Source organism: Lissotriton helveticus, chromosome 7 (genome assembly GCF_964261635.1).
Source record: "Lissotriton helveticus chromosome 7, aLisHel1.1, whole genome shotgun sequence".
NCBI lineage: Eukaryota > Metazoa > Chordata > Amphibia > Caudata > Salamandridae > Lissotriton > Lissotriton helveticus.
In genome coordinates this window covers 531,773,707-531,791,378 of record NC_136068.1, presented here as the reverse complement: position 1 = coordinate 531,791,378, position 17,672 = coordinate 531,773,707, and the positions used below count along the sequence as shown (strand labels likewise).

Sequence of the window (17,672 nt, the reverse complement as noted above, 5' to 3'; positions counted from 1 at the left end):
CCTTTTATGTTGGGAGCAGGAATCTACGCTCTTGGGGTAAGTTTTGAGTTTTTGGGTTGAGATAGACCCATAGGGGTCCGTACATACTTTGCAGAGGTGCGTTTCTTACGGCCCATTTCCGTTACTTCATAGACTTCAACTGAAGACCGATACTCTTTCAGAAGCTCTATACATTGGCTTATACCCATTTACCATAACACGTTTTTCTAGCTCGCCTGACATAGCTAGGTAAGAAGAATACCGTTCGTGTTGTATACATTGACTCTTTGGAGGTCTTATCGGGCTCTACCTTTCGACTATGTTAATATTTGCAGCACTACCCACGCTTATTACCTTTTTTTAAGAATTTAATTGGGGTTTTGGGAAACTGCATTCTAGTTCTTGGCACTCTGGTTCTTACTCTTTTCATTTCTAATTGTTATTGATCGCTGTTAAGTACTGAGATTCTATCGAGGTCAGCATACCCCATTGAATGAATTGGTGGACTGGTAGGAACACTGCAGGGAAGTGGCGTAGACACTAGAGGGTCCTTTCTACTTTGTGTTGCAAGATATTCTAGCACCACAATAGCTCGTTTTTAAAAGGGGCGCTTAGAAGCTGAACTGCTGATCAGCTCACATCTGCCTTTTCCTAGTGACTATTTAAGTTTATTACGATTCACGGATTCGGTATAGATTTTGCTGCACTCCTTTGAAACTTCGTATTGGAGAAGATAAGGGTGCTTTCATTGCCTCTTCTGCATACAGATACTGACTTAAGGTATACGCAGAATACAATTTCCTTTTTGTTTTCTCTCTAATTCTTTTCCCTCTCCTCTTCTAACATACATGAGTTTGTCTCTGGATGGAAGAACTCACTAGGGTGCCTGACTTGTCTGTGAATCACTTCTTCTACTTATCTCTAAAAATCACATATCACGATGGGCTACGGTTGATTATGCTGTGTTGGCTCATTTGCCAAACACTTATTATTAATATTCTATTTCACGGAGATTTTATCACACTTTTCTGTCTCTATTTTTTATATTTTTGGCACTCTTTCCGCTCTGCACTTTTCCGCCCTGTAAGCAATTAAGTGTTGAACATTGGGATAATGTAGTAAGAATTCCCTTTTGTTTTGAAATCAAAGAACTTGTCATACTGTTTTGCCAACAGCCTTGAGAAAGTCGTTTATCGACGAAACACATGTCTGCTGTTTATTTGCTACAACTACATGTCAACATTTCTGAACACTGAACCACCTATGATCAAGATCTTGCTATACTGATTGTTATATTTACTGCTCATTTTGAAATTAAATACATTACTGACTGTTGATAATTGGAACTTTTTGTTGTGCTGTGCTCTGTTGTTCGAATTTCTATAATTGATGTGCATGGAGGAATCTTTTCTCTATGTACTGGGTAACACTGTGGATGGCACAGTGTTGACATTGAGCACGCTAGAGTACGTATTGTGATATTCATTTGCAAACTAAACAGAGGTGCTGACTGTTTTCTTTGAAACCACTGCCATCATTTGTACATTGTAAGTTATTATGACATTTCAGTTCTAACAGGTGGAGAAGTGTGGCTCAATGGTTAGAGCAGCAGACCCTGATGCAGAGGTCTAGCCCGGGACCAGGGTTCAATTCCCCACCTCGGCGGGTCTTGAGCTAAAAAATTCCACGGACCTGATAATTCTCGCCTCGGTACCTATTCCAATCATGGAGTCCCACTCTGCAACTCTGGGCAATAGCTTGCTTAATCTCCACAACGGCCCCCACAACGCTAAGGATGCCTGGCCTCCACCTTGGGGGTGCCCAGGAGTGGACACCTCACAGGGAAAGCCAGGATGGGTTCCACAGCGGTATTCGTACAAGCGCCTTGAGACCCTTGCGGGTGAGTAGTGCGCTATACAAGTATCAATTTACAGGTTAGAGCGGATATTCTAGTTAGCAAGAGTGGATCTCCAGACATTTTCTGAGGCTAAAAGATAAATGTCTACAAGGATATCTCCCTCTCAATACCTCTAGGAGGGACCACTTGTATCTATTCATTCAGTGTTTGAGGAAACACAATGTCAAATGCAAGTGGCCCTACACTTTGGGCCTTTTATTTATGATACAATGATTCTTACTGAATCTATTTGGAGTAAACAGTGGTCACCACAAACTTGAAATTCAAGTGTGACTCCCATGCCATCATCCTAGCTAGTTGTATAAATTTGTGGACAACAGACAAAGGGACTTAAGAAGGAGAGAAGGCAGGTGATGATGGGTGAAAGCAGGATTGGATAAAGTATCACACCCCTGGTTTCTCACTTTAAAGTCTGTAATCTTCTGTACCTCTGACTCAAGCCTCACTGTTTTCGCTTGTCAAGAGTCATCACTTCTTCTTCTAGGTTTAGTTGTTTCAGTCAGGTGGATTCAAAAGGAATGGTAACAAATGGGGGAGGGGGCGAGAAGGGTACAGGTTATCACTTGTTTAACTGTACCTATGTGTCTGTTTTTTTTAACTACATTCTTATTTGCTTTGAAGCACCAATTATAGTTTTTATTTCAAATCATTGAGGAGGGTGGCAAGTTAAAATGAAAGTGCCACTGCCAGTGATTCATGGGCTTTGGTTGGCCTGGTTCCCTGGTGTTCTAGATACCAATTCTCTAAGTAGAATTCTGTCCCCCAACACCAGGGGTTTCCATTCAGGGATAAAAGTGTGCTTATACTAAAATGTCCTTAAGGACTTCGCAACTAATGGTAAGTGTATTCAAGATATGCACATCTTTAAGACAGAAGCGTATAGGTTGAGACCAAGGGCATTTCAATTAAAGTAACATTCATGTGTGTTGATGTTGTTGGGAAGGAATTTTCCCCATGCTGAAGATGGCAAGCTGTGTGATTAGTATCAGTGTTTAAGGGTGAGCAGTTTTTGGGGGAGGGCCTAAAATGTCTTTGGCATCTTTTTTGAAGATTTGCTATCCAAAACACTCTTGCAAACGTATTTATATGGGAGATTTTAACATGGATATAAGCACTCGTATGGATAGATCCAGTACAAACTTTTCCTTGAATGTTCTATCTAATGAGACACATGGATCCTACCAAAATAGTCTTTTCAGGTACTTTGAAGAGATTTAGTCAAGCTGTGTGTATGTGGAGTTAAGTATCATAAACCTATCTATATCTTACCTATATATACTTACTGTCACTATATTTTGGTAGTTGATATTTTGCCTGTATTTTGGTTGTAAAAGATCTTTCTGTAGTATACCACAGTCAATTCCAGATCAGGAGCAGGATAGTCTTATTGTTGATAGTGGTTTTAATGTGGGTGTTAAATCCTAAATAGATCAGACAGTTGTAAATCCGAAGATAGAAATTATAATACAACACTGTCGAAGATTTTTGTCTAGAGGATATGCGGAGAAGGATACGTCCTGTAGAGTAGATATTACTATCCTGCCCATGATACATTTTCCGTAGTAGATTCTTTTTGGGTTTTCAAAGTTATTAAATATTAGGGCCTTTGGGATTGCATGTACAGTGGTTTCTCATCATGTTGCCGGCCAGAAGTCAAGGTGTGTGAATTGTTCTAATGAAAAAATGTTTGATTGAAACTTTGTTGAGCGCTTGAATGGTGTTCTTTGACGTACATATTGGAGCATCTGCCATTAAAGTAACTCTGATCCATGTATTTTGTAAAATACAAAAACAAATAATTGTGCCTCAGCCAAAAGTAAAAAAAAAAAAAACAAAGTGAGAAAACAAAAGAACCTGAAAGGAACTAAATGGAGTTGAACCTTTATTGGACGAATCATGGCTCGGTGTCTTACATGTATTAAAGTCCAATTTGATTTAAATCATTAATAACTCTAAGCCGCACCTGAATTTTATGAGGGTTGGGAATGGGCTGGAAAATTGTGTGTGAGGTGACTAAAGAAGGTGGGCGAAACAAGTGATTATAAGTTTGAGAAATAGAGAAACGGATGTGAACCATACCAGTATTGAGATAGTTGCTAGGTATGATACACATTTCATTGTGAAAGTCCTAAATTGGAAAGTCCAGCTGTTTAAAATGTTAATATTACTAACCTTAATCAGATATAGTGTAATAAGGAGAGCATGTATTCAGGAAATTAGAGTCTATTAAGAATTACAATGATATGTCATATTTAGACGTGCAGGCCAGGTTAACAATTGCAAGAGTAGTCACTCGCTCACTCATTGATTGCAGTGGACAGACCAATCAATAAATCAGTAGATTTGTAGAGCGCTTCTTGTCACCCATGAGGGTATCCAGGCTCTGGCAGGGTCCCGTCGATTAGCCAGGTCTTTAAGGGCTTTCGGAACTCTGGAAGAGATTGGGAGGGCCACAGATGAAAGGGTAGCTCATTCCATGTCTTTGGTGCTAGGTAGGAGAAGGAGCAACCTCTGTGTTTGCTACACTGGATGTGGGGGTTGAGGGTTAGATAAAGGGACGTGGAGCTGAGGTGTCTCGTGGAAGTTCAGGCGGTGGTTCAAGTCGGCAGGTCCGCAGTTGTGTAGGGCCAGGTCAGGAGCTTGAAGTGGCATTTTATCTGTACAGGGAATTAGTGTAGGTCCCTAGGTGGGGGTGATGTGGGTTCATCTCGGGAGATCCAGGACAAATCCGACTGCGCCGTTCTGTGCTGTCTGTAGTCTTCAGAGGAGGTGAGCTGTGATCCCTGCATATAGAGAGTTACCGTAGTCCAGTCAGCTGGAGATGAGGTCCTCGCTGATGGTGCGTCTTGAGTTTTGGGGTAGCTGTTTGAATATCTTACGAAGCATGTGAAGGATGAAAAAGCAGGAGTAGGAAATGGAGTTGACCATAGCTTTTTGTCCAGAATGATGCCTATGTTCCTAGCATGCCAAGTGGGGGTAGGAATATGTCCAAGTTCTGAGGGCCACCAGGTAATGTTCCTCGGGGAGCTTTTGATTCTGATAATCAGTACCTCTGTCTTGTCCATGTTGAGCTTCAGGCAGTTGTCCTTCATCCATTTGGCGATGTCTGGAATGCTCTTGTAGAAGTTGGTCTTAGTGTTGATGGTGTCTTCAGAGAGGGAGGACGAGTTGTGTGACGCCGGCGTAAGACATGATGTTGAGTCTGGGTTTTGGAGAATCTGGCTAGAGGGGTCATATAAGTGTTGAAGAGGGTGGGGCTGAGCGAGGATCCTTGGGGTACTTCACAGATGATTTCCTTGGATTTGAAGGTAAAGGGGGGGGGACCTTTTGCATTCTTCCGGTGATGAAAGAGCCGATCCATCTGAGAGTTGCTCCTTGGATGCCTATGTTGTGCAGCCTTGTAATGTGTGTGTTGCGGGAGACCGTATGGAATCCTGCTGAGGATCAGAGCTGTACTCTGTCCTCTGTCGAGTGGTGCTTGGATGTTGTTGGTAACCGAGATTAGGGCTGTCTCCAGTGCTATGATTGCTGCACAATCTGGAAATGTGAGGAGTCCGGTAGGAGGTTCCATTCCTGATATGAGGAGAGTTGTTGGGTGACAGCTTTTTCTAATACTTTGGCCCGGAAGAAGAGTAGGGAGATTGGTCTGTATTTGTTGAATGTGCTGGGTTCTGCGGATGGTTTCTTTAGTAGGGCATTGGTTTCTGCATGTTATCAGTCCTCTGGGAAGGTGGCCGTGCCAGTTGAGGTGTTGAACAAGGTGGTGAGTACGTGGCTAATTCTGGCTTCACCTAGATTGAAGTTGTATCAAGGGCATTGGTCAGTTGGGGCCCCCTAGTGGACAGAGTTCATGAAGGAGGCGGTGTCCTGTGGGGCGAGTTGACTCTATTTGTTTAGTAGGATGTCTGTGGTGGTAGCGGAGTCGTTGTGTTCCTTGAATAAGTCGGTGGTCTTGGGCTGGGGTCAGTCCAAAGAAGTACGAGACCTGGTCGATGTACTTCTAACGGCTGCAGTGAAAACGATTTTGGGTAACTGGAAGGACACCAGCAAAGCCACTTTCAAGCGCTGGTTCAACTGGGTAACCTTCCTCCGGGGGGCAGATAATATCACCGCCAAGCAAAAGGCGGCAAATCATACGGCCAAGGAGAACATGTGGGAAGCTCTCGACGCATACTTGGAACGATAACCCCCCCCCCCCCTCCTCTCTTTTCTTCCACTCTTCCTTTTCCTCTCTCAGGCCCCGCCAGGCCGCAATCTTGCAAGACCAGTACAAGTATTAAGAATGTTTTTTCTATGGATATGTAACATTTATTTTCAATAAAAATATTTTGAAATAAAAAAAAAAAAATGAAGTTTCTGTTGATTTTGCTGATCTTGCCGTGGAAGAAGTTTGCAAGAAAGAAAGGTACATTTTGTTAAGGCAGAAAAGTGTCAAATTTCTAAACGTGGTATTTTCAGAATAGTAACTTAAAACACTACTTTACCATTAAAGAAGATTTAAAATTGCAATTCATTTGAATGTAAACAATATCTCTGTATCTGGTCACATTCTGAAGTTAGCACTTATTAGGTGCATACAGACAACCCAGAGTTAGTGGGAAAGATGGCATAACAGCAGTGAAAAATTCTATCTAATAGAGACTTCTAGCCGCAGGTTCCTCATCGTAAAATTTTCCCCAGGTATCAAACTGGATCCAGACATTTCTCATGAGCATTAACCCTGTGCATTGGTAGGTGGCGTCGTTCAGCTCCGCATGGTGTTGTTGGCGTCATCCACAATAGAAGTGACATTTGTGGTGCCTATATAGGCGCTACCCAGGAGTGCTGCGGTCCGTTCTTTTCTTTCTACATCAAGCAGCGCAGATCTAGGTAGAGCTAACCCATAGTCATTTTTTGACTAGGTTTTTTCAACGTTTTGTCACAGTTTTTTTTTAGGTTTACCTGTGTGGTAGTGATGTCATCCAAGAAGGCCGGCCTCAAGCCCTGCGGCGGCTGTCACCAATAGATGTCAGGAACGGACCCACACCTTGTATGCCTCTAGTGCCTCGAGCAGGATCACTAACCAAAGGCCTGCCCCAACTTCCTTGTCATGGACCCACAAACCTTGATGGAGCCATCCCTCAAGCTTATGGCGGTTTGATGTGCGATGCCTCAGCGATCAAGGTCTCGTTCAAGAGGAAGGTCCCGGAGCGGTTGCGGAGCCCGAAGTTGTCGTTGCACTTCGAGTCGTCAGACCATTCAGGTAAGTCTTAAGTCCCACCAAAAGAAAAAGAACTTGAATCGTGCTTTGACTTCACCTCATCCATTGGACAACGAGATGAGGGAGTGTCGCCCCTCGAGGCCTGGCTCCGTGGTTGAACCAGCGCTTGTGTCAGCTTTGCACCTCCCCTATTTTCAGGGAGCTGGGGCAACATCCCACCCAATGAGGTCATGCACCTCCTCTTCATGCCGTCCTTTCCCTCTGGCACGCCTTTGGGACCTGCAGGTTCGGGAGGGGCCCCTACTGGAACCACGTCGGCGGCTCCGGTGCCAGTTGGGCCCCATTGATCCATAGATGGATCCGTATTTGCACCGGTTATACTGCCTTGACCTTCCTTTCCTGACGCTGATCCTGAGGCCAACACTCCCGGCACCCACCGCCATCCCACCGCCATCCTCATCCTCATCCCCACCCATTAATCAGACCGGAGCTGGAGGGGAATCTTCTGGCTTCAGCGCCGACTGGAACCAAATTTCTTCATGCAGCACCCTACCCCTGAGAAGTTGATGGTCCAAGCCTCAATGTACCATGTAAATCCTGGCGCGTTCACTACCGCACCACTGACAGAGATTCCAAGATGGTTGACCACCTTGGAAAGAGGATGTTTTCTTCCACCAGCCTGACTCTGCAGACTGGGAACACCACCTGCATTTTGGACCTCTATTCCCACGTCATGTGGGATGTGGTTGCGCAGGTGCTGCCAACTGACAAAGCATTGTCGATGATTTGAACTGCAAATAATACCTAAAAAATGCAGAAAAAACATTTATCAAACAAGTAAACAAATGAGGACACATTTTATATAATTTACAAACGCATATAAATAAGAAAAATCTAAATTGATTTTAACAGAAAAGTTCAAGCTTTTCTAAATTAAAGTTGAGGCCACTCATCGTCCTTACTATATTCTGCGTGATACATTTGCACTACTCCTTCGAATCAATCCGAGGATGGTAATTACGTTTTTAGCCTCCAATTTCAACTTAGTTCACATTTACAGTCCGTTTAAAAATTTTCAGTTCTGCATTTAGCTTTTTTATTTGTATACACTTTATTAATCTATTAATATTATTTAATTTCCTTCGTAGTCGCAGACCTCCAGGGGTCCCCGAACCACAGGTTGGGAACCACTGGTCTAACAGAATGTAACAATGCACCAAGCCATGTAAAGCCTCCCTGCCTGCGTTATTATGCCATCATGTCTGAAGTCTGCACTGTGTATTTAGCCTTTTTGACAGCAGCCAGCCCAAGTGTCTTACCCCACTCCGACACCTGGCACCTCGTATATCTTTTTGGTATGGTACTATGGAGCGAGGAGGGGTCAGCTCATGACGAGCATTTTCTTTGCTACAAAAAACAGCAAAGAATACTTATTGTTTGAAATACAAAAAGTGTATACAGAAAGGTAATCCAGCTGTTTCCTTCTTTCTTCCAGACTGAACCCTGCAAGGTATTCTTTCCTTGTTGCTGCACTTCAGTCACTGTGTTTATGTACAGTGCTTGCTTCAAGGAGTGACAACTTCCCTTTCTCTGCCTTGTTAGCATGCATTTAAGAAAACAAAATGTGAAGTCTGAGAGAAACATGGCGAACTAGTGCAAGCTTATTTGCTGCATTCAAATCAAATAGCCTGCTCTCTAGAGCCTTCACTAGCACCGTAAATATCAACATTTTACATGCTGAAACAGTAACCATGTTAGCATACAATCAGGCTGGATTTGAATGAAATATTCTAACATAACTATATACACTTTTTCATACATGCCACCTAAGATAGTCCGACTACGCCTCTAAAAGGTCTTTTCAGTTTGAGGTAATTAATAAGGTCTGAGAAGACTGTAAGTATTAGGACCCTGTGGTACCACAGTATCAACTTAAATGTGAAATTGCAACAATTTTCACTACAGGATATCAATTTACACAATATTGGCAATATATAGATGAGTTAGAATAGTAAATCTATATTCCCCTTTCTATGCTTACCTTGAACAACACTCTATATGCAGGTATCTTGAAGCTGATACCATTGCAGGTCAATCAAGATGTATTCAGTATTTTGACATATAACCATTATGCCTCCTTCCCCCAAGTCCTATATAGGTGAATCTAAAGAGGAGGTAATCATTCATGTTATAAGCTGTAATAGATAGGTGATCTAGAATACCATATTGCTATCTTTATGAAAGAGGCAATTCAGAAACGTTGTGATTATTTTTTCTGCACAGTTTTTCAAATCCAAAATGGCTACCTTCTGTTGACATTTTGAAAGAGCCTTAGTATTTTACAGCTAGTTGTTGTCACATTAATTTCTCCTTACATCAGTGATGCTCCTCCCAGGGCAAGATTCTAGTTAGTGCTACTCTAGTTAATCCTGTCTAACACTAAGGTGCTCTGCTTTAACTGACACTTTAAATCCTATGCCACACTGGACTGATGGGTGGTACCACTGGAACAAGTCACTATTTTAGGACTCATGAGCCTCTCATAATAAGCCTATGATTAACCAACCAGAGAAAAGATATTTAAAAAGCAGGCCACCTAACCAACCAAAAGCAGTAGCCGTGTCTAATATCCCGACCTTCCTGCACTGCACATAGTGCCATTCTTTGAAACACCTTTGGACTCCACTGGACTGCTTCTGCTGCACTGCAATAACTGGAGAATTTGAGGTGGCCATTTTACAAGAATTTCTTGGAGTACTACATTATTTCTATTGATATGTGGGTGACAGTCATTGCACCGACAATGTACTTGGAAACCCTCTCCCTCCTTTTCCGCCCTTCTCCTATCCCCAACTGTTTTTCCTTTTACTCTTTTTAATCCCTCATCTTTCTTGCTACAATCCTGTTCTCCTATTCTTCTCTCTGCATTATCTCCTTCTCATTTGTCTCCTCTTGATGTTTTTTTCAATTACAATTGGACTGCATGCTACTGTTCCTTTTTTTCTAAAGACTCCAAAATGTTTGAAAATATAAAGCAGCAGCAAATAAAGAAAGTTGCAGACGATCATACAATTTTGGCTACTCATCTGTTAATATTAACAAGTTTCTCTTGTACCTTTTAAAGGATCAGAAGCTGATGGGAATGTAGACGAGACCCAAATGGAAATAAAGACAGAAGAAGTTGAAGGTAATTTATGGTTTAATGTTCATAACGACATCTTTTCCCACCCATTTTGCCAAAATTTGGCTGCAAGTCTATATATTGTTTTTTTTATTTCACATATTCATTTCTCTTTATCCCCCCCCCCCCCCCCCCAATAACCCTCCTTTTCTCCTTGCTGCCCCTTGCTTATTCCTTCAGTTGGGGTAAAGTCAAATAATTTCTTTTTTCTGGCCAATAAATAACGGGAGTGAGTGTTCACTGTTAAATATCTACACATATCTCAGGGGGCCCCATGGTTCAATGAACCTCTAAGGGAACATAAACCACTCGTCCATCAAGCTGAGAGGCAATGGCGACAAAGCTGTGAGTCAGTCGAGCTAAATGCCTACAAAGCCCTTTTTGCTACTTACAAATGACCTATTTTAGCTAGGAAAGCAAAATATTATGAGGGAAGGGTTGTCTTGGCAGATAATAAACAAAAAGAGACTTTTGCCATTCTGAAGGAACTGAGTCAAAAAGTTGAGAAGAAATCCACAATCGCATCCCTAGATTGTGATGCTTTTCAGGAGTTTTTCCTTCAGAAAGTCACGGACATCATCTCGGAAATTGCTAGAACCCCCACTGATCCTAGTTCCCTCGACCAGACTAACCCGCCTCCCTGCCTTAGTAGTCAGCTGTCCAAATTCCCTAATCTTGACTCAGCCACTTTGGTATCATTAGCAAATCATACCAAATCCGGCTCTCGAGCAGACCCTTGCCCTCCAAGGATTTTTCAAATGGCCCTGCCAGGGTTGGAGAAGCAGGTCTTGGGACTACTCAATAATTCTCTGGATTTGGGTTATCTACCAACAAATCTGAAAGAAGTCAGGGTCACCCCCCTGCTGAAAAAGTCTGGTGCAGACACGCTGACCTTAAAGAACTATAGGCCCAACTCTCAGCTCCCCTTTCTAGCTAAGATCTTGGAACAGCACGTACTAAAGATACTCTCGAGGTATCTGGAGGATCATCAACTGCTCCATGCTAGACAGGCGGGCTTTAGAGCTCATCATAGCACAGAGCTAGTGATGGTGTCTGTCTTGGACGAGCTCAGAGTTAGGGCCGACAGTAAACAGCCGAGTGCCCTGATTTTATTAGATCTGTCAGCGGCATTCTATACGGCCAGCCATAACACACTGCTGAACCGTCTCACGAATGTGGGTATTAATGGGCAAGCATATCAATGGCTAAAGTAATTTTTTTTTTAAGTTTTCAAAACCTTTATTGAAGAAAAAAGGGTGTGGTACCTAGTTTGCAAATCTGCCCCTGCAGAGGCATATCATGAGCAATTCCAGCATATAATGACAAAAAAACAGGTCTATCAAATACATATATACAAAGGATGTATGACGTTACAACGCATACTTTTACCACGCCTACCATTACCACGCATTTTTTACAACGCAGGATCCATTACAACGCATACCATTACAACGCATGTATTTACAACGCAGGTACCTTTACAACGCATACCGTTACAACGTAAGTATTGGTAAGTATATAATATTTTTTAAAATGTAATGTAATTAAAATTAATATAATGTAATTTAATTTAATTAATTTAATTTAATTTAATTTAATTAATGTAATTTAATTTAATGTAATCAATTTAATTTAATGTAATTTAAATTTAATTATATTTACTTTTTACCCTGTACCCCTTTACCCAAAAACCCAAAACTGACCCTGAGCCCTAAAAATACCCCTTTACCCAAAAACCCCAAACTGACCCTGAACCCTAAAAATACCCCTTTACCCAAAAACCCCAAACTAACCCTAAACCCTAAAAATACCCCTGTACCCCAAAAACCCAAAACTAACCCTGAACCCTAAAAATACCCCTTTACCCAAAAACTGAAAACTGACCCTGAACCCTAAAAATACCCCTTTACCCAAAAACTGAAAACTGACCCTGAACCCTAAAAATACCCCTTTACCCAAAAACTGAAAACTGACCCTGAACCCTAAAAATACCCCTTTACCCAAAAACTGAAAACTGACCCTGAACCCTAAAAATACCCCTTTACCCAAAAACTGAAAACTGACCCTGAACCCTAAAAATACCCCTTTACCCAAAAACTGAAAACTGACCCTAAACCCTAAAAATACCCCTTTACCCAAAAACTGAAAACTGACCCTGAACCCTAAAAATACCCCTTTACCCAAAAACCCAAACTTATAATATTTTTAATAAAATGATATACTTACCAATACTTACGTTGTAATGGTATGCGTTGTAAAGGTACCTGCGTTGTAAATACATGCGTTGTAATGGTATGCGTTGTAATGGATCCTGCGTTGTAAAAAATGCGTGGTAATGGTAGGTCGTTGTAAAAGTTGCGTTGTAAAGGTTGTATACCATATACAAACAATACCCCCCTCCCAACCCCCCCCCCCAATCCCCCCCCAGATGCAGTGAACAGTGCTGGACATAAACCTTGCTAATTCCTAAGTATCATGTAAGCATAAATTGCATTTCAATACCATTGGCACCTTATCAGAGCTATTCATCATGGTATAGGAGTAATGTGCGTGTCGGATCCCCTGTAAAGAGCAAAACGAGGGGGAGTTGCCATCTCACCGTCCCCTGATCAGTTTCTCCCCTTGCCAACTTAGTAACTCCTTTCTGGAAGTGTTCAGTCGTTCTCCCCAGATGAAGGAGCTTCCACTATTAATCCCCTCCCCCCCCCCCCCTCCTTGAGTATCATCCTGGCTTGTATCATGAGCGAGCAAATATGACACTAAGGGCCCCCAAATGTCCTTAGGGTGTGATTTTAATGGTAGCTGCTCTGCATAGCTATGCAAGTGTTCTTGCCAAGTGGACATATATCTGTGAGCCAATCTTTGAATTTCGGTACCCTGCCTCGTTCCCATCGGCAGGCTACCTGCTGTTTAGTGATCAGGAGTCCCATTGCGAGATACGTCTTATGCACCGTCTGTACATGGCATATTAGCCCCAGGAGGCCCACCAGAGGCTGCGACTCAATCCTCACACTCGGCATCTCAGACATACCGTCAAAGACCTCCGCCCAGTATTCCTCCACCTTAGGGCACAGCCACGCCAAGTGCATGAAGTCAGCCCCCTCTCTGCCACATCGATTACATCTGTCATGTTCCCTCAATTGAAAGCGGTGAAGCTGAACTGGCGTATGGTACAGGCGATGCAAGAACTTGTAATGGATTAGCCGCAAGCGACTGCTGCCAGTAATCGCATCCGTTTGCATACAGCTTCGTTCCCACTGATCGTCAGTCAGCGTAACCCCTAAGTCCTTGTCCCATTCTGTCCTCGCCCGTACAGGGGTTGCCAGTGGGACGTCCCTAACTTGCTTATATAGCAGCGAGATAACGTGTGTGGGTGCTTCCACTTGTAATAACATATGTAGTGGTGTAAATATGTCCGGTTCTCTGGGGAAATCTGGTGTAACTGCTTTAATGTTCTGTCGTAATCTGGTATACAAAAACCTATCCATTCTGGTAGGGTTATGATCCCCAAAGAGTTGCTCCGGCGTGCGGAATTGGCCTCCTAGATATAGTGCTCCCCAGGTAGTACACTGCAATTTGCGCAGCAGTCTAACCCCCAGCCCCTCACATGTTACCCGCACAGTAGGACTGTGCAATAGTGGCTGTCTGGGGGAGTACATTAAAGCTGTCCCCATCTGTCGTGCTATCCACCTCCATGCCGCCACAGTACAATCCACCGTGGTGGAGTCTCTGCCTCTTTCCGCAACTACTGTGAATAAATACCCTTCATGGGGGGTGGGGGCCATGTACCCATCTTCCACCGCTAAGTGCGCCATGTATGGAGGCGGGTGCAGCCAGTAGACTGCAAAGTGTGACTGCGCACAAAAGTAATATTGTTCGAAGTTGGGAACGTCAAATCCACCCTGTCGATACGGAAGCATGAGGGTCGCCAAGTTCAGCCGGGCCTGTTTCCTGCCCCAGATGAGTCGGAGTAATTGGGACCTAAGGGTACGAAAGAAAAAGCCTCCCGGGTGATAAAGGATATTGATGAATAAACAAAGAAATTTGGGTAAAATTATCTTCTGTAGTAGGGGATCTCTGTGTATAGTCATAATCTAGTGAATAGTCCCGCTCATGTGCGTGGACCCCGGCAATCAAAAATAATCTCTTAAGTTGCCAGAAAATTGCAGAACTGCAAAGACACTTAAGAGAGAATTTAAAGACAAATAATGCAGCCTATATCCACAGGCTACACTGTCCAGTACTTCAACTAGAAATTCCACCAAAAAAACACACAAATAGCACAGCCTGCCCAGTTTCCTCCATAGAGAAACTTGCCTCTACCAGAAAAAGCTTCTGGAATGATAGAGAGGAAGGCATGGACAGACAAGCCCCATAGGCTGCCATTATGTGGCTTAAATAGGATACTGTGCCTTTAAGAGAACTTTTCAGAACTTCTCCCAGTATCCCAGAATGCACAGCATGTCCCTCTTAATTTCAGTTCTTTTTTCCGGCTCCTGCTAACAGGACCCTGGTGCATTGAGCTCTCCCTTTTTCAAGGGTTTATTGGAATTTTGTGCACTTATGGCTTTAAAAGTGTTTTCAGTTTGTGTACTTGGTTTTTCCCTTCACTCCTGTGTATTTGTATTTGTTCAGGCTTTTTAGAGCTCTAAAATGCCTGCTCTCTTCGACAAGTGCCCAGCATGTGGAAGGAAGAAGGCCAAGACTGATCCACACGACGTCTGCATACTCTGTCTCCCTGAAGCACATGTCCCTGAAGAATGTGACATCTGTCAGACCTTTTCATCAAGGACCCTGAGGGACAGGCTGAAGATTAGGCTTCAAGGCCTAGAGGAGAGACGGCTGCAGGCTGCAGGTGGGTCTGGGCAATCTGGGAAGGCTCCCTCTGCCTCTGCTGAGGCCTCTGGGGGGCTCCCCAGAGGCAGGAAGCCCAGCAAACGGTCCCGGTCTCTGTCGATTGCATCGACGACGACGTCGAGAGGGATGACGACGGTGTGTTCCCCATCTCCCCGAGGCTCCGGGTCGAGACAGCGTGGAAGTTCGACGTCGAAAGGCCTGGGTAGGCCGCCGTCGAGGTCATAGTCGACGGCGTCGTCGTCGTCAGCGTCGAGCCATCGACGTCGAAGAAGGACCGACAGGCATCGGCGCTCGCCGTCAAAGCGACACAGCCGGACGGTCAGCGTCTAGGGGATCCTCGACGTCGAGGACCTCGGACAAGCGGTCGGCGCCGAGAAGGAGTCGACGCTCATCGTCGAGGACTGCACATTCGACGTCGCGGAAGTGGCGTTCGGCGTTGAGGAAGAAGCGCTCGACTTCGCGGAGGCGGCGTTCGACGCCGGAGTCGCGGAGGCGACGTTCGACGCCGGAAAAGCGACGCTCGACGTCGAAAAGAAAAAGATCGGCGTCTCTGAGACTTTCCAACTCTCCTAAGCGGCGCAGAAGAATTTCTGGCGCCAGAAGTCACGCTGGGTCTGGTGGAGGACGCCGGAGACGGCGATCACCTACTGGAGGGGCTGATTCGCAATCACCTCCCCCGAAGAAGTCACCGGACTCGGTGTACTCGGTGGTTTATACACCACCTCAGCCTAAGACGCCCCCGCCTCCTTTACCTAGAGAGGATCCTCCCATCAATCCTCCTCTTCCACCACTTCCTCCCGCGGGGCAACCACCACCACCGCCTCCGCCACGTGGGCCTGCTTCTCGGTCGGAGATACCTCCTGTTCCTCCACCAAGGTCGGTGTCACTGCTTCCGCTCCCTACACCGCCTAAGGGGACTCCAAAACCACTACCCCAGGATAGGCCAAGGAAGACGCCTCCACAGAGGCCTGCGGAGCGTCCACGTACTGGGAGATCGCGCTCTCGCTCCAGGAGGAGGGAACGATCGCACAACAGGTCGTCCACGCGGTCGAGACGACGCCACAGGAGGCGCAGGTCTCGTTCCCAGACGAGGTCCTCGGGGACCAGGGACTATTCTCCGACTTTGTCGGAGACAAGGGTGTCACCGGTTGACGATCTGGTGTCCTTTTATGATGTCCTTTTAAGAGGTGCAGCAAAATTGGGCATCTCGTTGACGGTGCCCACGCCCAAGACATCGGTGATCTTCGAGACGCTTCACCAGAAACATCTGTCTCGGCCATTACTACCACTGGTACCGGGCCTGGTGGAGCCGGCGATGGACCTTTTCCTCACCCCAGCGGTGACTAAGGCGGCCCCCTCGAGACTGCAGAAAAAATATCGGGCTCCCGACTCGGATCCGGCTTTTCCAAGGGTGGAACCCCCTCCAGACTCTGTGATAGTGACGGCGGCTCGTAAACAGCACGCCACCACTCCGTCATCCACAGTTCCACCAGATAAGGAATCTAGGTGGCTGGATTCGTCTGGGAGAAAGGTTTGTGGGACGTCGGCGGCTTCCATGAAAGCTGCGAATGCCACGGCCTTGTTGGGGCGGTATGACCGAGCCCTCTGGGAATCCCTCCAGCAGTTTGTAGAACATCTGCCGCGTGATAAGAGAGAAGATTTCCAAGAGGTGTTGAATGAGGGGATGTTGGTGGCGAATCAGGTCATCAGTGCTGCAGCTGACTTCCCTGCTGGCGGCGCATGGTTTCTGCCATGGGATTAACCAGCGAAGACACGCCTGGCTCCGCCTCACGTCACTAAAACCTGACGCATAACAAAGGGTTGCCAATCTACCATTCTCTGGCGAAACCCTATTTGGAAAACATGCGGATGACGAAATGGCCCGCATGATGACGGAGGCCGAAACGCTCACGGCTGTGGGTCTGGAAAAACCCAAGGATAACAAGAAGTCGTACCGCCCGTTCCAGAGACGGTTCGGTGGACAGGTCAGAGGGCTTGGCCAGTCTTTGGGACAGCAGCAGCAGCAACAACAGCAACAGTTCCGAAGACCGTTCCAGAAGCGCCAGAGAGGCAGAGGCGGCCAACAGTCGGCAACAGCGACTAAAGGCCCGGCCGGGTCTAGGCCCTGAGCGCTTACTTCCCCTACATCCGTTACCCACTCCGGTGGGGGGAAGCGTTCAATTTTTTCTGGCAGGGTGGAGAAAAATTATTCAGGACAAGTGGGTGCTGAATATTGTTTGCAATGGATACAGTCGTCGGTTCACCAGCCCGCCTCCATTAATCCCTCCGGTCAGCTCGCAGTTTCAGCTGCGCGAGCTCCAGGCGGAGTCCGATATCCTGTTAAGGAAAAGGGCGATAGAAGACGTACCTCTGTCTCAAAGAGGAAGAGGTCTGTACTCCCGGATCTTCCTGGTTCGCAAAAAGGACAAGAACGAGTTCAGGCCCATTCTGGATTTGCGGCAAGCAAACAAGTGGATTCGCAGAGAAAAGTTTTGCATGCTGTCGTTGCATCAGATTTATCCTGAGCTGCAACGGGG

General features: G+C 45.2%; 1 protein-coding gene across 4 annotated transcripts in view; it reads left to right on the top strand.

The window, feature by feature from the left end:
- Positions 1 to 17,672, top strand: part of LOC144768719 (up-regulator of cell proliferation-like) — a 583,220-nt gene that overhangs the window by 84,273 nt on the left and 481,275 nt on the right. For all 4 annotated transcript variants that reach the window (XM_078652593.1, XM_078652591.1, XM_078652592.1 and 1 more), the window contains exon 3: positions 10,222 to 10,284. In XM_078652593.1, coding sequence (XP_078508719.1) covers positions 10,222 to 10,284 — 63 coding nt within the window. The remainder of the gene's footprint in view (positions 1 to 10,221; positions 10,285 to 17,672) is intronic.